Here is a 20429-nt window from a genome sequence, read left to right as displayed (position 1 = left end):
ACACTGTATCATTTGACATATACATTATAGCATTACACAATGAATAGTCTTAGCTTTTTCCAGAAATGTAGTTGTAGCCCAAATAAAATGGGAAAAAAAGGTGTGCGTGCATATGCAACAGACATACACTGCGTGTGAAAGTGTCACCACCGAGGCCCCATACGACCTTGGGAAAGCACGTGGTTTACTGCCATCCTGATAAATACAGGGTTAAAAACGGCACTTAACTCAGATACAGAGAAACCTGGCCCAAGTGGCAGGGCAATGTCCCAGGAGACAAGGGGTCGCTGCCCCACAGGCGTCCCTGCGCCCCTCACCCTGGACTCTCGTCACCTGCTTCACCACGGCTCACCCAAGCCCAGGGGCACTGCCGCTGTCTCCCCGTGCTTGGGACTCACATAATGACTTTCTAACAGAACCCTCTGAAAGCAAACGCACCCTCTAACCAGACCGGAAAAAGACGGAGTTGAGGGTGAGTGAAGGCGGCACAGTTTTATTTATAAAGTTAACTAACACTATACACCAAACTGATGGGTTATTTCAGGAGAATTAAAGATGGTAAATGAAGTCTTTTCTGTTTGAAATTAATATAAATTAATGCTGATGGCACTGCCTGGCGCCCAACCCTTACCTTCACCGTATTTGTGTTCGCTGCCCTGGAGATGGCACCAGCCTCATCACCCCCCGCCCGCGGTTATCACTAGCGCGTTTTCCCGCAGTGAGATCCACTTGCACTCAGGACTGTTTGCCTGATTAGTTTCTTTTTATCGCGGCTGAAACAAAGCTGCGAGGAACACGAGCTCAATTACCTCTTCTGTTTGCAAGTAACTCAGGGAAGATTTCAGCTCTGCTGCTGGGCTGCGAGTCCCTGCAGCCTCACTCCGTGCTTCCCCAGGGCCGCTCCTGCCCACCTGCAGAGCCATCAGGCGCCGACTGCCGGGGCAGCGCACTTAGCTTCGGGTTTTCGCAGTGACAGAGCCCATGCCTTCGTGGCTTACGCCCTGCACCGTGTCCATCGGCCCTGTGCTGCCTGAAAGCTCCCAACCAACAATGCTTGTGACCCCAAGTTAATCCCAGCACATCCCAAAGTGTCAAGGAAGCCCCACAAAACTGCGCGATGAGTCTCACAAACACCATCTGAGAAACGCAGGCTCCCAGGCCAGGAGCCGCAAGGTGAGGGATGGCCTTTGGGACCTGGGAGGGCGCTGTCCCTCTACTCCGGCTCCTGGGGCTGGGACGCCAGCCATACGTAATTAGGTCATTTCAAGGAAACCAGAAGTGCTCAGGCCACCCTGATGTGCTCTGAGCGTGCGTCCTACCACGTTACCTAGCTTGCTTCTGAGCCCAGGCAGCTCTGCCTCTGAGGACGACAGGGGGAGCCGTTTCCCGAGGCGGCCGCGTTCTTGCCGGTTCCGTCGCGCTAATTACACTTTCACCTGGGCGGACGTGAGCCCCCTCTATGCGGTCCTGCCCCCAGGCGGGTCTTCCTCAGCCGCGGGAACAGGACCATAAATGTGCAGCTGTGAGCTGTGTGTCTGTGCATAACTGGTGCCACTTCCACTAACTGGCCTTTACTCTTAAGCAGCTGAGAAGTTAGGCTGCGTTGCCACCATTTGGATGACTCTTCGAGCTCTCTGTTTTCTAGTCTTTCTCATTTCCTTAATACAGTTACATCTCCTGTAATAGCATATATGCTATTTCTTAAAAGAAGAAAGAGTCAAAAAAGAGCCAGTTCATGTTAATCAATGCTCCCCTGAAGCAAGTCAAAAAAGGCACAAACCAAAAGTAGTTAAGGAAGCCAGTCTCTTCCTCACGACAGCTCAGAATGAGCCCAAACAAACCCCAAAGAAAGAAAGGGCTGCATGTGAAAGCCCTTCGCAACGTCACAAGGGCAGAACTGAAAAGACACTGACACAATTTCAGCAGAGTTAGAAACCTCTGATCTCACCTGCAAAGGAAAGCAGCTAACAAGACGGGCTTGGAGAGAAGGTGGACAACAGTCCGATGGTGCACGTAAAGGAACTAGGGTCTTTAACCCAGACCCCCCCAAGGCTCTCCGCAGTCTCCGCCTGCACCCCGGGAGCTCACACCCACCTGGTCGCAGCCCGCGTCCACCAGCTCCTGCAGCATCTGTCGGTTCACTTCTGCAGCTGCCGAGGGTCCCGACTCGTTAGCAAAGGGCAGCAGGGAGTACCTGATCTCCCTCAGTGCTTTCTGGTAGGGCCCGAACTTCGGGGCGCTTCTCATCTGCTGCTGCTGCCGGGCTGCATCCTTGCCGCCCAGGACCTTGGCGTCCAGGGCTGCGTCGCTGCCGGGGCCCCCAGGCGGCCCCGGGGCCGCGGGCTTGGAGGGCTGCTTCAACCCCTCCCGGATCTCCTGCAGCCGCTGCCGGCTGTTCCCGGAGTACGTTGTGGCAGGGAAAGTCTTTGGCCTCATTGTTACTCCAGTTTCCTTTTACCATAAATACAATCTTCTCAAAGTCTTTTACTGTTTCAAAAAAAACTGTCAACAGTATCAGTTAGTTGTAAACATACTTTCAAAACAACTTCCTTTCAAAAATTGTCTTTCCTTCAAATTTTGTAGTTCCTGCGGAGAACCGAACATTTTCCAGAGTCTTCATCTTGAAGATCGCCACTCTCTGAAAAAGAAAACGGGAAGACGATATTCATGGGTTGTTTCCACATAGTGTGAACACTTTTCAGAAATGGACAATGAATGATCATGAAAATACCCCACTTGAAAAGACTGAGGGAGAGAGAGCACATCACCTCTCAGACATGATAAAATACGGCTCAGCTCTGGCCAGTGTGCGTGGCGTGAGGCCATCCGGGACGCCTCCTGTGGCGTGGAATCTGCAGTGAAGCACACCTCTGCCAGCACACCGAGTTCAGGGCAACGGCAACTATATTAACGACAGATGGCTCCTTTAAAATACTTCATCGGCTCATACAACTTAACAACAACAACAACAACAACAAAAAACCAATCCAAAAATGGGCAGAAGACCTAAACAAGCAATTCTCCAATGAAGACATACAAATGGCAAATAGGCACATGAAAAAAATGCTCAATCTCACTAGCTATCAATGAAACGCAAGTCAAAACTGCAGTGAGGTATCACCTCACACCAGTCAGAATGGTCATCATTAAAAAGCCCACAAATGATAGATGCTGGAGAGGCTGTGGAGAAAAGGGGACCCTCCCACACTGCTGGGGGGAATGGAGGTGGTGTAGCCACTGTGGCGGACAGTATAGAGATTCCTTAGAAACCTAAAAGTAGACTTACCATATGACCCAGCAGTCCCACTCCTGGGCACACATCTGGAGGGAACTCTAATTTGAAAAGACACCTGTGCCCCAGTGTTCACAGGAGCACTATTTACAACAGTCAAGGCATGGAAACAGCCTAAATGTCCATCAACAGATGACTGGATAAAGAAGATGTGATGTATGTGTGTATGTATATATATATATATATGATGGAATACTACTGGGTCGTAAGAAAGAATAAAATAATGCCATTTGCAGCAACATGGATAGACCTGGAGATTGTCATTCTAACTGAAGTAAGTCAAAAAGAAAGAAAAATACATGGTATCACTTATATGTGGAGTCTAAAAAATGATACAAATGAATAAAACAGAAACAGACTCACAGACATAGAAAATAGACTCATGGTTACTAGAGGGGAGGAGGGGTGGGAAGGGACAAATTGGGAGTTCGGGATTTGCAGATACTGACTACTATATATAAAATAGCTAAACAGCAAGTTCATACTTAAATAAATTAAAACAATATGCTGTTAACAAGAAATGGACACAACATTGTAAACTGACTAGACTTCAAAGAAAAAAAAACACTCTGAAATAACAAAATAAATAAATAACACAAAATAAAAACAAAAATAAGTAAATAAAATACTTGAAATCCACAGCTTGAGGATTCAGGGCTAAACGTCCTCCACGGGGTTTCGGACTCTGGCTGGTTCCGGCAATCAATCAGCTCCTGGTTCACACAGCTGTCCTTTAGCCCCGGGCTTTGCTCAACAAAACCTCCGCTCGCCTGAACATGGGGTCTGTCCATATCCTTGGAAATTTTTCCTTCTAAAACCCGCCCTAACTTCCTAAAGATACCACGACCTGTCACGCTGAAGCTGGCTACAGTGCAGCTGGAAGTAATTCAACACAATGTGTTATGAGACTTGGAAGGCAAGTACTCCCCTGATTTTTAATAAAGTAGTCAATTTCTTACTGGCATTTTGACCTAAATACTAAAATAAGAAACTGATGCTACAGGGAAGGGCAGGGACCAGCACGTGGTAACCGACCACACTGCAGCCACCCTACCACGTGGCCATGTGGATGTACTTCAATATGGAAAAGCCTCTACACAGAACTCGTTGTCACAAAGGCATTTTCCAACTGCGGTTCCTACCCCAGGCCTACGGCACTGACTACACTGTCATTCCGGAATTCAGAAAATGGAACCAAACCCAGCCCTGACACTGCCCTGGCAGCCAACCCGCTGGAGGCTGGGATCTCCCCTCTGGGCCCTTCCTCTGTGACACAGGCGACCACACCCGGTGAGTGGGGTCGAAGGCTCAGCGCTGGTTTCTGTCTGCTCCTTGGGCTGACTCGGCCTCAAGGCTCTCCGGCAGCCCCAGCGCCTCCCCGCCTCTCGCCCTCACCTGCTCCGCTCCTTCTGACCCCAGGGAACGCCATGAGCAGGCGATAAAGGACAATCACCGAGTTCTCATGCACAAGGAAAAACTGACCCAAAAAGGAGCATCGTTTAAAAGGAGCGGCAGAGGGGTCTGGGCTCTTCCCTTCGGTAAGGAACGTTCACCTCTAAGATGCCCTTCTGCCTAATATTTATCCAGTATTTACTCAGTGCCAGGCTCGGTTCCAGGAGCATTTTGTGAGGTAACTTGTACAGATGTATTACATTACCGCTATGGCAGTAAACCTGAAGAAATGACATAAAATTACTATTCCTTTCTCAGAGGTGGGAAGATGGAAGGTCTTAAAAGGTTTTAACTGTCCCCTTTCTCACTGTAACTAATAGAAGATTCTATTTAGAAAGTAAGAACCAGACTACATAAATTCTTCAGCATGAAATTCGTATTTCAGCACACAACACCTAGTGTGTCCAAGTCCTGAAATGACTGTTTCAAGACCCCACACGAGTGAGTCGCTGGATGAAGGACAGCGGGGACTGCCCTGGGGCCTGGGCTGGCCGCAGACCAGAAGCCCAGGGCTCTGCTTAATTGATGTAAAACGGGGCCATGACTGCAAGCACACTCATTTTCAGAGCCTCTGTGGTCTAGGCACCTGTTCTGAAATACCTAACTTTCTAGAACCATACGTTCACATTCCAGCAACCATGCAAGTTCCCAAGCACATGCGGGGTCTGGGGACAGGTGACCCTCACACAGACCCCTGTGTTTCCATTTTTAGTCCTCTTCCCTCTCTTTGAAAACTGAGATACAGAAGAATAAATCATACTGTCCTCACGATAAATAATCGATGTGAAGGTGCGGCCTGACAGCAGGCAGGGAGGGTCCTCCAGTATCTCTCCCCACCTGTCTGCCCAACGCACTGCCGGGCCAGCTGGGCTGAACGTCAAACCTGCCCTCAGCCCTTCACAGCCCAGCGAGAGGTCGGCGTAAGGGAGGCAAATAAACAGCTTGCAAGAAAGAGGTGCCCCAGAGGAGGAAAAAACATCTGAGAGATGGGAGCACAAAGGAGGAAGTCAGAGGAAGGTCCAAAGCAGAGAACACTGTGTAGGGGAGACTGGAATTCCGGCCCTGGGAACCGCCCAGAGTGAACAGCAGAGGGCCTGGCGCCCGCGGGCTTGGTCCGGGTGGAGGCCCTTCCTAGAGGCTCGTCTGGGAGGGTGAGGCCGCGGAGGTGCGCAGGTGGTGACTGGGAAAGACCCCCAAGGCCACGTTCACCATCTGGACTCATCGCAGAGAAGGGGAGCCACCACCTGCGTTTAAGCTGCAGGTGACATGGTGGGGGTGCCCTTTGGAGAGCTAGGTCTGGAGCCACCTGGAGGGTGGGCTGGAAGGGACAGAGCAGGGACACTCCAGGTAGACAACCAGGCCTGGGTGAGAGGCACCAACCCCATGGGCGCAGCTCAGCTGGAGGCCCCGGGTGTGTGGACGGTGTCCACCTGCTCAGGACTCGGGCAGTCAGCTGGGCGCGGGAGCAGCGGGCCCTGGAGACAGTCCACACAGAAGGAGCCAGCGAGCTGCGACAACGCCAAAGCCAGGGCGGGGGTGGCCTCCGAGCCCGGCCCGGCCGAGCAGCAGGGAGGGGTCAGGGACAGCAAAGGAGGTCGAGTCTAAGGCTTGAAAACTCCTTGGAATTCACTCTGAAGAAGGAAATGCTGGAAGCTGGGAGAACAAGACGGCTTGTTTTTTGGGTGGGGGTAATGTTGTGAGTTTAACACACATTTTTTAAAGTGCACAAATCACAAGATGGATGAAAGCTGACACAGAGTCAGTCATTCCTGCCCCAGAAGCCCTGCCCCCGACCGAAGCCTTCACAAGGGTCAGACCCTCCAAACACGAGCGTTATGGCGACCAGTCTTTGAACTTCAGCCCGTGGAGTCACACGAGCTACCCCTCCGTGCCCAGTGACTCTGCTCAGCGCCGTGGCGAGGCCTGCACGCGGGGTCCAGCAGGCTGCCACCCCCCCCCCCCGCCGCCGAGGATACTCCCAGGGGAACACGCTTATGTCTCTGTCCTGCCACCAAGGACACCTGGGCTGTTCCCGGTCTGCAGCTGCTGCCTCCAGGCGGTGATCCCTGTGGTTGCTGCCCCAGAGCTAAGGAGTGAGCAGTGAGGGGTCCACCCCAAGTCCCTGCCCCCGTCACACGCTCTCTGTGTGGTTACTGCCAGAGCCCCTGGGGGGTCACAGGGCCCCACCCCCTCCCCAGGCCGCGTCACTGTACCACATACATCACACAGGCAGCTCCTGCCCTGCGGGCTTTCCAGGGCCTGTGGCAGGGGCAGGGCCGGCCACCTCGGACACCGACACCACACCCGGGATCCAGCACATGCTCTACCCAGGTGGGGGTCAGGCAACGTCTGAATCTGAGGAGGCTGGGACCTGGTCCCCTGAGGCACAGGTCACAGAGCAGGTGTGTGGCCACCTGTGTGTCTTTCTCAGGGGAGGGGACCCTACTGCCACCCAGGTGTTCTGTGAGTGGCCCAGAGACTCCAAGTGGGCGGAACTGCCCTTAAGTGAGTACCTGCTATGTGAGGTACGCCTTTCCCTTGAGCAATGCGCGGCCTCAACACCCATACAAGGTGGCCCTGTTACTAGGTCCTAGGGAGGAAAAAATAACCAGCCTCCGACTTCAAGGAGCTCAGAGTTCAAGATGGGAGACAGACAAGAAAACCAATTATCTAACAACAGTACAGTACCTGTGACAATAAAAAGGCTGCCCAAGGAATGATGGGGACTTAGGCCAGAGTAGTAGCTGGGAGACAGAGAAGCAGGCGCCGGCCACACTTACGAGGGAGGACCCATAGCGGTTGGTGATGTTCACTAGAGGGGCTGGTGTGAAAGGTGAAGCCTAAGCGTCTGGCTTAGAAACCGGAGTCAGCGGTGGTGCATTCTCTAAGCCAGGACAACCACCTGGACAGCACGGACCATCGAGAGTGTGACCCCAGTGTGGACAGAGGAGGGCAGTTATTGGGAGGTGAGGACGTGGCTGGCAGAGGCAGAGTCAGAAGATGGCCGTGTCAAATGGAACCAATCAAACTCAAAAGCCTTTGCACAGCAAAGGAAACCATACACAAAATGAAAAGACAACTTACGGAACGGGAGAAAACATCTGCAAATGATGCGACTGACAAGGGCTTAATCTCCAGAATATACAAACAGCTCATGCAATTCAACAACAACAAATCCAATCAAAAAATGGGCAGAAGACCTAAATAGATATTTCTCCAGAGAAGACGTAGCAGATGGCTAATAGTCACATGAAAAGATGCTCAACGTCGATATTTATCAGAGAAATGCAAATCAAAACTATAATGAGGTATCACCCTCACACCAGTCAGAATGGCCATCAACCAAAAGTCCACAAACAGTAAACGATGGAGAGGGTGTGAAGAAAAGGGAACCCTCCTACAGTGATGATGGGAATGGAGTTTGGCGCAGCCGTTATGGAAAACAGCATGGAGATTCTCTTAAAAAACTAAAAGCAGACTTACCATATGATCCAGCAACCCCACTCCTGGGCATGTATTCGGAGGGAACTCTAATTTGAAAAGATACATGGACCCAGTGTTCACAGCAGCACTATTTACAACAGCCTGGACATGGGAACAACCTAAATGTCCATCAGCAGATGGATATGACTGGGTAAAGACGTTGTGATACAGGCATACAATGGAATACTACTCAGCCATAAAAAAGAATGAAATAGTGCCATTTGCAGCAACATGGATGGACCCAGAGATGATCACACTAAGTGAAGTCAGACAGAGTAAGACAAATATCATATGATATCACTTACATGTGGAATCTAAAATATGATACAAATGAACTTATTTACAAAACAGAAACAGACTCACAGACACAATAAACACCTTGATGGTTACAGAGGGGAAAGGGGTTGGAGGGGATAAATTGGGAGTTCAAGATTTGCAGATACTGACTACTGTATATAAAATAGATAAACAATAAGTTTCTACTGTGCAGCACAGGGGACTACACTCAGCATCCTGTAAAAACCTGTGATGAAAAAGAGCATGAAAACAAACAGAAGTCCGTTTATACAGGACTGAAACGTGGTGCTGTGCACCAGAAATGGACACAACATTGTAAATCAACCATATACTTCAACAAGAAACAAAAAATTTAAAAAAGAAGATGGCTGTCTCGGTGCACAGGAAACCGTAGCTGGAGGGGCAGCCTGGCGTCCCCCGGCTCCGGCACTCAGCTCTGAGGGGCTGGACAAGCACGTCGCTGCTCTGAGCTTCAATTCTCTGCTCGGAACAAGCTGCTCTATTGATGGGGCTGTGCTGAGGATCCCGAGTGACACCGTGTGTGAGGTCACTCTCAGCTCTGACGCTCAACACACTGCCCAGTTATCAGACTTGCCGGTAGGTCAGGGCTCAGTCAGACAAAAACGTTCAATCAAGTCAGGAGACAAGCCCAGGCACGTCGGAGGGCTCAGGGGGAAAGGCTGAGCGTCCAAGCGCAGGCATCGCACGCTCGCTCCAAGGGACTCCCTTAACGAGCACTTGATAATGATGTTTTAAAAGTTAAACTATCTTTCTTTTTACCCGAAAGAGAGAAAAGCACAGAGAGGGAAAAGCTTATACCAAGAGCCTCATGGCCTGAAGCAGGAGCCTGCAGCTGGGCCCCGGACAGGAGGGTGCCCGGCACCCGAGCGCGGGGACAGCGCACAGGAAACAGCAGCATCCTTCCCTGAGGTTCAGATGCCATAGTCCAAAGTGAGGCGACACAAATCCATTGTCACAGCTGCGTGACCACGGTACGCTACTCAGCCAGAGAAAGGCGTGGGGCTGACACAGGCTGCAAGGCAGGTGACCCGGGGACATCACGCTGAGTGAGGTAAGGCAGACAGACGGACAGAGGCTGAGACTCCCAGAGCAGGCACGTCCTGAGACAAGACAGAGGGAGTGACCAGCAGAGGGGAGGGCGGTTACTTCTGGACGGGCACCGAGCTTCCGTCTGGGATGATGAACAAGGATGAGCACAGACTGTGGTGACGACCGTGCAACAGCGTGTGTGCTTCATGTCACCGACTGTACCCTCGTGAACGGTTAAAGTGGTAAGTATTGTTCATGCTCTACCTCGCCGGAAAGTGGACCAGGAACTCACCTGACCGTTGGTACCTAGCTAACTAGCTCTCTGAACACAGCTACACGAGGAAAAGGCCGGACGTCGCGACTGCGTGCTGACAGTGGGGCAGAGTCCCCCCAAGAAGGAGGTCTGAACTGCCTGGCGACCCCTCGCTCCCCAGGGACGCTGAACACAAAGTGGGGAGCTGCTTGGGGCATGCAGCACTCGTGCCCCACAGACTTTCCAATTATGAAGCCAAGCAGCACAGCAGACCAGACTTTGCTGCATCCACGTATGCATTTACGCACCAGCTAAGAAACACCAAGTGCCCTTGAACAGAGTCCAGATCAGCGTCCTGGTCCCTTTTCCTCCCCTCAACATCTCATGATGAAAATTTTCATCCGTATGAGAAACGTGAGAGAATTCTTCCGTGACACCCTGTAAGCCCAGGGCGTGTGCAGGGAGCAGGGGACCCCTCCCACTGCCATCTCCCTCCCACCACAGCCTGCCAGGAGCCACCGGTCTGCCTGCCCTTCCAAGTGACACCTTCCATCATGCCACTCCTGCCGGAGTCACTGGGGAAGGCCAAAACTCTCCTCCAGATGCACAAAGAATGAAAGTATTTTCTCAGCTTGAGGCCCTGTATTTTAGACTTTAGTTTGAGGACAGTTGATTTCACGGCCAAAATTTGAACCTCTGAAAGAACTTCTCATGAGAATACTCACCAGCCAAATTAAGGTAAAGCTTGAAGGGAGCTAGTCCGACACATCTCTACAGCACTTTAATAAGCTCCGCCGTCAGAGCCCCAGAACCACGGCCCGAGGCCTCAGAGACGAGGACTTTAAAACGGGGGTATCAAGCAAAGTAAATCTAACTGGAAATTTCTTAGGTGTCACCCACTGATTTAAATATACTTTAGAAGAAACTACAAGACTTTGGAATTTTAAAACTTCAGTACAGCTCAGAAAACAAAAACACCTTGTTTTTGATTCTGGAACCGAGACAACCACCGGTCCCACTCTTGTCTGGGTGGAGCCTGTAAAAACTCATGTGACAGCAATATTTTATCCATCCCTTAACTTGGCCCTACAACCCAATTCCAACTCTCAGTCCAGTCCTGAAAGACACTATCAGATGTTCAAGAATTTTTATTCTAATTTCTCCTGCTACTTCACAAACCCACACTGGCTGCCAAATACACAATCCAGCACCAAAGAATCAACCAAGCCCATGTGTCACGCGTCCCGCACTGATGACACACGTTGGCATTTTTAAAACAGTATTTCTTGGACCTAAAATTCCAGTTATTATTTAAATCATATCCTTACTATAATTAACTAGCAAAGCTGAAGCTAAATCAGGCAGACAGGCCAGGCCTCTGGCCAGACGCTGCATGTCATGGGCGTAAGCCACCATGCCGATGGACCTCTCCAGGAAAGCGTCCGGTGGGGCCACCCCTCACAACAGGGGTCCCTGAGGTCACCTCCCCAACAGACAGTGCAAGCACAAGGCCGCAGAGGAGCCGGGGCTCCCTCTGGCGGCAGAGGCCTCTCCTCTAAACAGGTGTACAGCCTAGAGGAAAACCAAGCACCACTCTGTGAGCTCTGTGCTCGATCTCTGTATGATATATGGGCGCATGCGTGCGCGCACACACGCACACAATGAATGACAGCACATAATGCAGCCATAGAAATTCGTACTCAAGGTCACTACACGGAATGACCCGACTGTAGACACACTTATAGTCCGCTCTTTGCCTAATTCCTAACAGAATTCCTAACAGCAAACAGCTGACGGGTTGGGTCTCCTTACACTCAAGTCTACACCCAGCAGGGGGTTTGAGCCTCCAAAAAGCCTCGCCTCCTCTGAACCCTGCCCTCCAAGTTTGAGAAACTCCCCAGCCAGGGAGTCCGAACACCGGGCCATCTGAGAGTCATGGCTCTGGACAGAGGTGGCACGTGACCAGCCCAGCGCACAGGCCTATCTGGAGATAATCTTCCAGAGAAGGACTGTTTCACCAAAACTGGAAAGGCTGAAGGCTATGATTTGATGGAGGAAGTGTGAAGCTATTCTTGGAGTCGGGCACTTCCGGTGACAGCACAGGAGAGAGATGAACAGGCAGACAGGGGAGGGGAGGGCAGGTACCGCAGTGACACTAGGGAGGGAGGACAGACGGCCTGGAGGCAGGGAGGTAACACTCCCAACAGAGGCCCACTCCATTCAAAACCCAACTCACATTCCTGAAAAGATTCTCACCATCCTGACTAATTTAGAGGTTACAGGACCTGTACTGTGCCACAAGAGCAGAACAGTTAATAAACACAAACCACTCCTACAGAATATCAGTTTTCACTTGGCCTCCAGAAAAATTCATATGAATCTCAAATCTTGGCGCACGAACAAAAAGCAATTAACTTAAAAAAACCACTTGTCACAGTTAGTTGACGTGGTCTAGAGGGCAAGTGAAGTAAAGTTTTCGGACACTGAACAGTAAACACGAAGCAATGTCAAATTTCCACCCTGATTTTACCACCATAACTGTTATCTTTATTTCCAACATTACCTTGGTTTAATAATACTTTCAAAATGAAAGTGTAAATTAGATGGCATTAGCCTTAAAAGTAATGAGCGGACAGCAGACACTTGGTAAAACCGGAGGCCACGCAGGTTCAGTTCAGACCCCGGAGCTTCACAGGTGCTCTGCGCAGCAAAGGCCCGCACGGTGTCGGCCACCAGCACACGACAGGAGCGGCGACCCGGGGCTTGGGAGGCCCTGCTCTGCCCACAGGAATTACTAACAGTAGGCTTGTTAACAGGGAAGGCGAGTGACAGAATTCTCCACGCTGGCAGTCAGTCACTTCAGGAATTTTCAAGCCCAAGCTTTCCATTCTGTTGACCAGAATGTTTTGTTCCCTTTTAGAGCAGATTTATGGTCAAAACAAAGTAAACGCACTGAATTTGTCTTCTGTATTTCTTCAAGCCTATTATTTTTCAAAAGTCAGTGAGGAATATTATTCAGAAGTTTCACAGTATTAAAACCATGAAATAAAATATAAAAGCAGCTTTTCAGAAACTTGTCAGTCTGTTTTTTCCCATACAAATCAGAACGCCCCCGGTTCCCCCGCATCCCTCCTGTGCGTTTACGGTGAATTTACCAGCATCCACACTTCCTGCCGCCCCACTCAGCCCCCCACACAATGGGGTTTAGGGGCCGAGGGCCGGCTATTTACAACACAGCATTTAAAACAACAAGGCATCTTATTGTAAAAACATGCCCCTCCCACCAACCCTGCGATTTGCTAAGAAATATGCACAGGCCCAATTTGCACCTCAGTCAAAACTATTTCAAATTAGATGGAGAGACTAGAAGAACTCTTTCTAGTTCAAAAATCTCGTGATTCCAGTAATTCACTCAATCGTTCTGCATGGCACCTTCTGCTCAGATATCATTTTAAACAGCTTGACATTTTGAGATTTATTATATGTTCAGAAATTTTAATTTCAAAGGAATGCTGGCACATTCATTAAACAGTGCTCTATATACCTGGATAATGAGAACAAATTTCAGAAGCGACTGAATAACAATGTCTTGTTAATTATCATTTAAAATAGACTTGCTTAAAGAGTCTGCGCATTCTTACACTGAAGACGTTTCTGTTACTACCTTATTAATAATACAGTTGCTAAAGAAAAAACTTAAACGATACAAAGCATCGTAGCCTCTTATTTAGCTCTCAAAGATGGGGATTCGCCGCACAGGGATTTAAGCTGAAATTCAACCGAAAATACGGATCAAGACCTACTGGGCACGAATTTCCTAATAATAAACCAGAAGTAGCTTTCTCCATTACAGGGAAGGTCTGTCACCTACCAGGTTAAGATGTAAACTGAACACCTGTAAGGAACATCGCACACATTCTGTGACTTTTCATCCAAGTTTCAGGACATCCAAGCTTCTAGGGAAAACGTGGGCAAACTCTTCTAAAAACGCAGAGCTGTGAACACCTTGGGCGGAGAGCCGTCCGGCCACTGAATTTTACCTGCCGAACGTGGGAGTCCACACAGCCTCTGGCTGAGGGGTTAAGGCTGAACAGCTCTAAGACCCGGTTCCGTCCACACCGAGACCCTCCCCGCGTCGCACCAAAGGGAAACCTGCCCGAGGAACCGCCCGAGGTGCACGTTCCCAGCCGCGCGGGGCGGCGACTCCCATCGAGGCCCGGCACGCGCGGGCGGGGCAGGTGTGTCACCTGCGGCCCACCTGCCTCCGCGGCCGGCGGCGCGACCCGGGTCGGAGCCCGCGTGCGGAACCCGGCGGGGCGGCGGGGTGGGGGAGGGGAGGGGCCGGCCGGGGGCGCGGCCGGGGGGGGACGGGCGGCCCCGTCGGGGGACGGGCGGCCCGTGAGGGGACGCGGCCCGGGGCCGAGGGAGCCCCGGCGCGGCCCGCGGGGGCCCGACGGCGCGGACGGCCCCCGCCCCCGGCCCCCGCGCGCGCCCCGCCCGCCCCGTCCCAGCGCGGACGCCGCCGAGGGCCGGGCCGAGGGGCCGCCCGCCCGCCTCACCTCAGCTCGCCGCGCCGTCTACGCGGTCGGCGGCCGCCTGCCCGCGGCTCGGGGGCCTCGCGCGGGGACGCCGGGCCCGGGGGGCAGCCGGCGGGCGGGGACGCGGGGGCGCCGGGCGGGCGGCCCCATCTTCCGGCGCTCGCGCCGCGGCCCAGCGCGCAGACCGAGCGGGACATTCGCTACATTGTTGGCATTCCTCGGGCGTCACGTGACCGCCGCGTCACCGCCCGGCTGCGCCCGGCCCGGCCCGCCGTGTGGACGCCGGGGACGGGGGCAGGGCGCGTCCGTCCGTCCGCCCCCGCCGCCCCCCGCCCCTTCCGTCGTCGGCTCCGGCCCCCTGCGGCCCCCTCAGGGCCGGGCCACCGTCCTTCTGGCTGACGGCCTCCGCGACGCCGGGAGAGGGCCGCCTCCGCGGGAGCAGCACGGAGGTCACGACCCGCGGCTGCGTGACCACCGCCCGGCGCCCCCTCCCGGCGCGCGGTCGGACCGCCGGTGCCGCCGGGGCTGCGCTCGGTCCGCGCCGACAGCGGCGCTCGCGGCGGCCCCGCTCACCTGCCGCCCGGAAGCCCGGCCACCCGGCCCCGCCCGCCCCGCCTCGCGTCCCGCGCTTGCCCTGCCTTCAGCGGGGTAAACAAGTGAATACAACTTGGTTTTGGTCAGATGAAATACACTGGAAATAAAAGGAATTTAATAGACTTTAAAATGTATGTGTAAAACACTTAATCAGATTTTGGGATTACAATGGCCATTATAGCATGTAACTCGGTGAAACAATATATGTATTTATATCTAAGCTATATATGCAATATATAATGTATACTATACAATATACAAATGTATAACATGTATTAAGCATATATATATATATACATATGTAAAATTACGTCCAGAAAAGTATGCAGCCAGATATTAAAAGCGGTAGTCTCTGGATATAGTGATTCTGGGTGATTTTTGTCTTATAATTCCCGATACTTAACAAAATCTACGTTTAAATAAGTGCATTCACGTAATGCATCCAGCTGAGAAGGGGAGAAAGGAGAGAGGACACCAGTCCCACTGAGCCACAGCCCGCAGCAGCAGCACCTCCCTCCCCGTGTACGCGCGTACAGATGAACGGATTAACACACGCATACTCTGTGTGTATGCCAGCTGTTGCCCTAAACTTGTGTGCTATTTAACCCTCTAGACAACGATGTTATTAACCCCATTTTACAGAAAAGAACCCTAGAGCACAAAACCCAACGCACTCCCCAAACATCAAAGAGCTGGGATTCCAACCTTGGTAGATCTGACTCGAAACGCTGAATTACATGGCTGTCTTCAGGTCATCTCGAACAGCTGTGACTATAACGTCCTTATTACTCAGGGTAAGTGAGCTCCCTTATACTTTGGGGAGGCAGGAATGCCCTTTGTGGATGAGGAAGAGGGGCCCAAAGACTTGAGGCTCCGGCACCAGCTGGAGCAGAGACATCGAGGGCCCACAGGCACAAGGAACACCTGCCTGCAGATATGGGTCCAGGATGTCCAAGGGATCCTCCTGGGCAGCCCTGGAATTTACCCTCAGGCTGCCCACCTGCTTCCCCTCCACCCATCCCCACCAGTGAATGCAAGAAACTTGATTATGACTCAGCCTCTTTTTACCTGAGTACCTAGAAAGCAGGCTCTGGTCTCTAGACACAATTTTGATCTTTCTGGAAGGAAAAGGCCTCCTTGTGTAAAATCTGGAGGACATCCAGCAAGTCTGTCTAAGTCCAAGCCATGCTCTACACGGGGGCAGTGAGGAAGTGCGTCAGATGATGGAAGGCCTAGTAAACTAGCAAGAAGGTGTGCTGTACTGATTCCAATTGTTTTATACCCATGTGGTCTGCCTCCCTAATCACAGTACACATTCCTCAAGAACAGGGACCACATTCTCCCCAAAACTACGTATAAAGAATTTAACTACTGGCTTGAATGTATTGAATGAACTTTTAAAGGCTGTTTTAATGTCTGAAATACCAAATTTTTAAATACCACCTTTTTCTCAGAACCAAGCACTCTGGGTCAGCCAGCAAGATCTCCTGATCCACTGCTCTTTCGCGATTTTGGTTCTGCAAGGTTGTAGGAACTTCTAGAAAGAGTTAGCAATACCAGGTTTATTAGTTGGGGGCTCTGTTTCAATGACAAAATCTTTTTTTTTAAACTGATTTTTTCACTGTGATAAAATATACATAATAGGAAACTTAGCTAATTTTAGCTAATTTTAGCTGCACAGTTTAGGGGCGTTAAGCACATTCACGTTGTTCTGCAGCCATCACCACCATCCACCTCCAAAATGTTTTCCTCATCCCAAACTGAGACTGCATCCCTGTTAAACACTAACTCCCCGTTCCCCTCCCCCTCTTGTTTGTCCTTTTGAGGGATTTTTTTTTTTTTTTTGCTGTTGTTTTCCTTCTTTCTCTGCTATCAAAATTCCAGTCCTCAGGTGTATATTATACTTTGCTAATTTTCAGCTTTTAATCTGCTGTTGCGTAAGAAAGATTATTTCGCTTATCAAAATTGTACATAAAGTAAGAGCTAATAGAACCTCTTATTCCTACAAGCCTGACCTATGCAGAGGAAAGCTAGGACTTAGCGATGTCATTTCAACTATTAAAACACCTTTTGTTTCCTCCGTTTCTGGACATTTCCCGAATTGTTTATAGTATTGGAAGTCAGAACTATGGAAAAGTGGATTATCACTGTTTTTGAGAAAGCAGTAGATTAAAAGGTAGCATATGAATAACCAGAAATGGTTTCTATCATGTGTATTTTTTTTAACCTTTATTTAATAGGGTTCTATCACTAGGTTTCTTTTTTAAATTATTTTATTTTAATTGTGGTGAATATACCTGTCATAAAATTTACCATCTTAGCCATTTTTAAGTATACAACCTCTTATCTTCTATAATAATGAAACCAATTTTGATACTGGGGGATAATTGCCAGTATTACATTTCAATTCTCATGCGTGTTTTCCAATATTAAAATCATGAGAGAGTAAACTTTCTCATGATTTTAATTTATTTCTAATTGCTTTAAGCCCTTTTAGAAAACAGAACTTCCTGGACATTTTGGTAAAAATCTCTAGTGCAATATTTAGGGGAAGGCCCAGGGTCCCAGCAGGCCTTACCCTATTTCATAGGAGAGGACCCTTGCCAGGCTCTGCAGAGCTGCCTGTCCAGCCACCTCCAACACAACACAGGTTCATTCTCTGAATAGCCGCTCTGCTTCTCAGATGAGTAATGAAGTACATGGTTGCATAAGTCAGAATTGCTCAATAATTTAAGATTTGTTCCCAGACCTCAAAAAAAAAAAAAAACTGTCAAGATAAAAATCACATTCTGCATTTAAAGAATTCTTACGTTGACACTTTACACTATTAAGAGACAATTCCTAAAACAGATTTTCTCTCCTTACCACACCTTCCGTTAGTTCGCTTTTTCTGCTGAGTGAACTGTGACAGCAACGCCAGCTACTTACTGACTTACTACATTCAAGGTTGACTGCAGCTTCTGCTTCCTTTGCAGACACAGGCAGAATGTGTGTGTCTGTAATCCAAAGAAAGATCAGACCGCAAAGGCCTATAACGCTCCTATATGTTCTCGAACTTTACATTCAGATTTTTGATCTAATCTTTTGCAGTAAACACTGGTAAAACTTGCTTCAGGAAGAACAAAAAGGGTAAGGCTCCAACTCTTGTCTCAACAAAATCGATTTCTCTGACAAAATTTGCATTTTCAAAGGGAAATGACTGAACCAATGCAAACTGACGAGAAATATTTAATTGTGTGACTGTAAGAGGAACATTTTCATGGTCGGTTTTAAACTTTCAATCTGCAGTTAACTACTAAATGTTGTTTTGCTTGTTTTTAAACAGTTGCGTTTAAGACCATGTATTTTGCTTTATCAACCAGATTTCAAAAGAAAAACTGAGTGTGTTATTCTCATGTGCTGGATAAATGGGTTTTGATGAGGAAAACCATGGTGTGATTATGATAAGGTGTTTTCACCTGCAGGAGTTGGTGAGGCCAGTGACAGACGGCCGCCACGCTTGGAAGAGCAGAGGGAAATCTCCATAAGCCAGGAAGTGGTTGTGGACACTGTATTTGATTTCTGGTAAACCCAGGACAGGAGCAGTCTCTGGGGCTTGGGCTTGGAACTCGAAAAATGTCCCAGAGCTAATCCCCTTCAGAAAGACAGAGGTGAGAGGAGGAACCAGGGTTCAGGGAAAAGATACTCGGAAGGGAGAAAGGGCAGAATCAGGGTCACAGGAAGGCAGGTATTTAAGGCATGCAGAGAATGGGCTTCTCAGGGAGCAGGGAGGCCTCAGAGAAACAGCAGAGACATGGAGTACAGAGAAACTGGAAGGTCGGATGGCAGCTCTGTGGGCCTGTGCAGTCAGGTCCCCCCTCAAGGGGGAAGAGAGGAGCTGAAAGGCTGTTTGGAGCCGTCACAGGACGTGCAAGAGAGCTAAACTGAGCTCAAGCAGAGACTGGAGGTTAGAGGGCTGCACTTGTGGAAAGCGTCCCAGTGCCCAATGCTCGCCCCACAGAAGGGTGGAGCACGGTTTATATCTACACTGAAAGGCACCTCAAAGCAAAACAAGAGCTTGGGTTTGCCTACCCGTTCTCTCTGGTATTTTGCATAAATGGCGATTTGGGGTGCCTTCACAGGTAATGAAAGTTTAGATTTGCATCACAGAATCCCATGTTTTCATTGACACACTTCCAAACAGTTGCTAGACATTTTCACACGTTTGGGTCTTGACAATCTTTCAAAGTCAAAAAGTCTAAAATGGAACAAATATCTTCACTGCCCAGATATTTATTGAGCACTTGCAATATGCCAACCTTGCCACCAGTACCTAATTTGTTGGACACATTGGGCACCCAGCTGTGCTGGGCACCAGGGGCAACGTAGTGCCAGTGGACACTGTCCGTGGAGCTTCCAAGGCTAGTGGGAGAGGCACGTAATAATCAGATGATACTCCAAACTGGTGGAAATTATGGATTGTGATTAATATTGCAAAGGGAAGACACAGCTCCATGAACTCTTGGAACAGAGGGCATGTGACCTGGTCGAGGAGAGGAACACATGCGTGAGCGGAGGTGCAGGAAGCGGAGAAGAAATTAACAAGATGACCAGGGAAAGCGGCCCAGGAGAGATGCACTGGCTGCGGGCCACGGGAGGAGGGCGTGGCTGCTGGGGCCCCACTTCTGCATCTGGTGGTGATGGTGCCATCCGTTGGGCTGAGACCCTACGTCTGGTTTCGGAGGTACCTTCTGAGGTAGAGCGGAGTGTCTGGGGATGTCACGAAGGCCACTGTGGACATAAGCATAAACGGGGTGTAACCGTGTGAGCTGCCTACAGGGGCTGTAGGTGCAGGGCGAGGGATCGCCTTGCGGACGGCGCAGAGGCAGCGGGGGCACGGCGCTGAGGAAACGCAGCATTTAATGGTGACGCGCAGGCGGGTGAGCCTGCACGGGAAACAGACGGGCTGCCAGGGAGCTGGAGGAAACCGTGGCCTCTCAGAAACAAAGGGAAGGGTGTTACCAGGAGGGAGGGATCCACCGAGATACACGCTACTCAAAAGTCAGGCAGAACTGGCAGGAGAGCACTCATGGGTCTAAAGACACAGCGGCCGTCGGAGACGCAGCAGAGAGCTCTTCTGGGAACTGACGAGAGGAGAGGGGAGATGTTTGCGATGAGCTGGTAGCAAAAATCGAAGAGAAGCCTGAGACATGCAGTTGGAAAAGGGGAGGAAAGCGATGAAGTTGCAGCTGGAGAGGAAGGAGGATTCTAGGCAGACTGATTTTTAGCCGGAGAACCTGCTGCGTCTGCAACAAACTGCCACCAAGTCGTGACTCAAAGCAGCGCGCACATCTCCTTGCGACATTCCTAAACTCTCACCGGTGGCCCCCAAACCATTTGAGCATTTCCTGTAAATAGGTGTGAGTGAAAAATCTTGCCAGCCGTATCAGTACACAAAGGATGCTGCCGCCAGCAAGGCCCAGCCCCTCCC

At 50.4% G+C, this 20429-nt stretch overlaps 1 protein-coding gene across 7 annotated transcripts in view; it reads right to left on the bottom strand.

Annotated features, from left to right (window-relative positions):
• Window positions 1-14505, bottom strand: part of LATS2 (large tumor suppressor kinase 2) — a 32082-nt gene extending 17577 nt beyond the window's left edge. The window contains exons 1-3 of one of the 7 annotated variants that reach the window (XM_031465715.2): window positions 14387-14409; window positions 2769-2902; window positions 2095-2638 (exon numbers count right to left, since the gene is read on the bottom strand). In XM_031465715.2, coding sequence (XP_031321575.2) covers window positions 2095-2436 — 342 coding nt within the window. In that variant the 5' untranslated portion in view covers window positions 2437-2638; window positions 2769-2902; window positions 14387-14409. Of the gene's footprint in view, window positions 1-2094; window positions 2639-2736; window positions 3665-3921; window positions 4204-14386 lie in introns of those variants that run through there. The other 6 variants (XM_064493286.1, XR_010383717.1, XM_031465714.2 and 3 more) reach the window with 6 other exon arrangements.
• Between the last annotated feature and the right edge of the window lie 5924 nt (window positions 14506-20429).

The sequence above is a fragment of the Camelus dromedarius genome, chromosome 13, assembly GCF_036321535.1.
Source record: "Camelus dromedarius isolate mCamDro1 chromosome 13, mCamDro1.pat, whole genome shotgun sequence".
Lineage (NCBI taxonomy): Eukaryota > Metazoa > Chordata > Mammalia > Artiodactyla > Camelidae > Camelus > Camelus dromedarius.
Note: the sequence above shows the minus strand (reverse complement) of the source record. Positions and strands in the feature narration are given on the sequence as shown.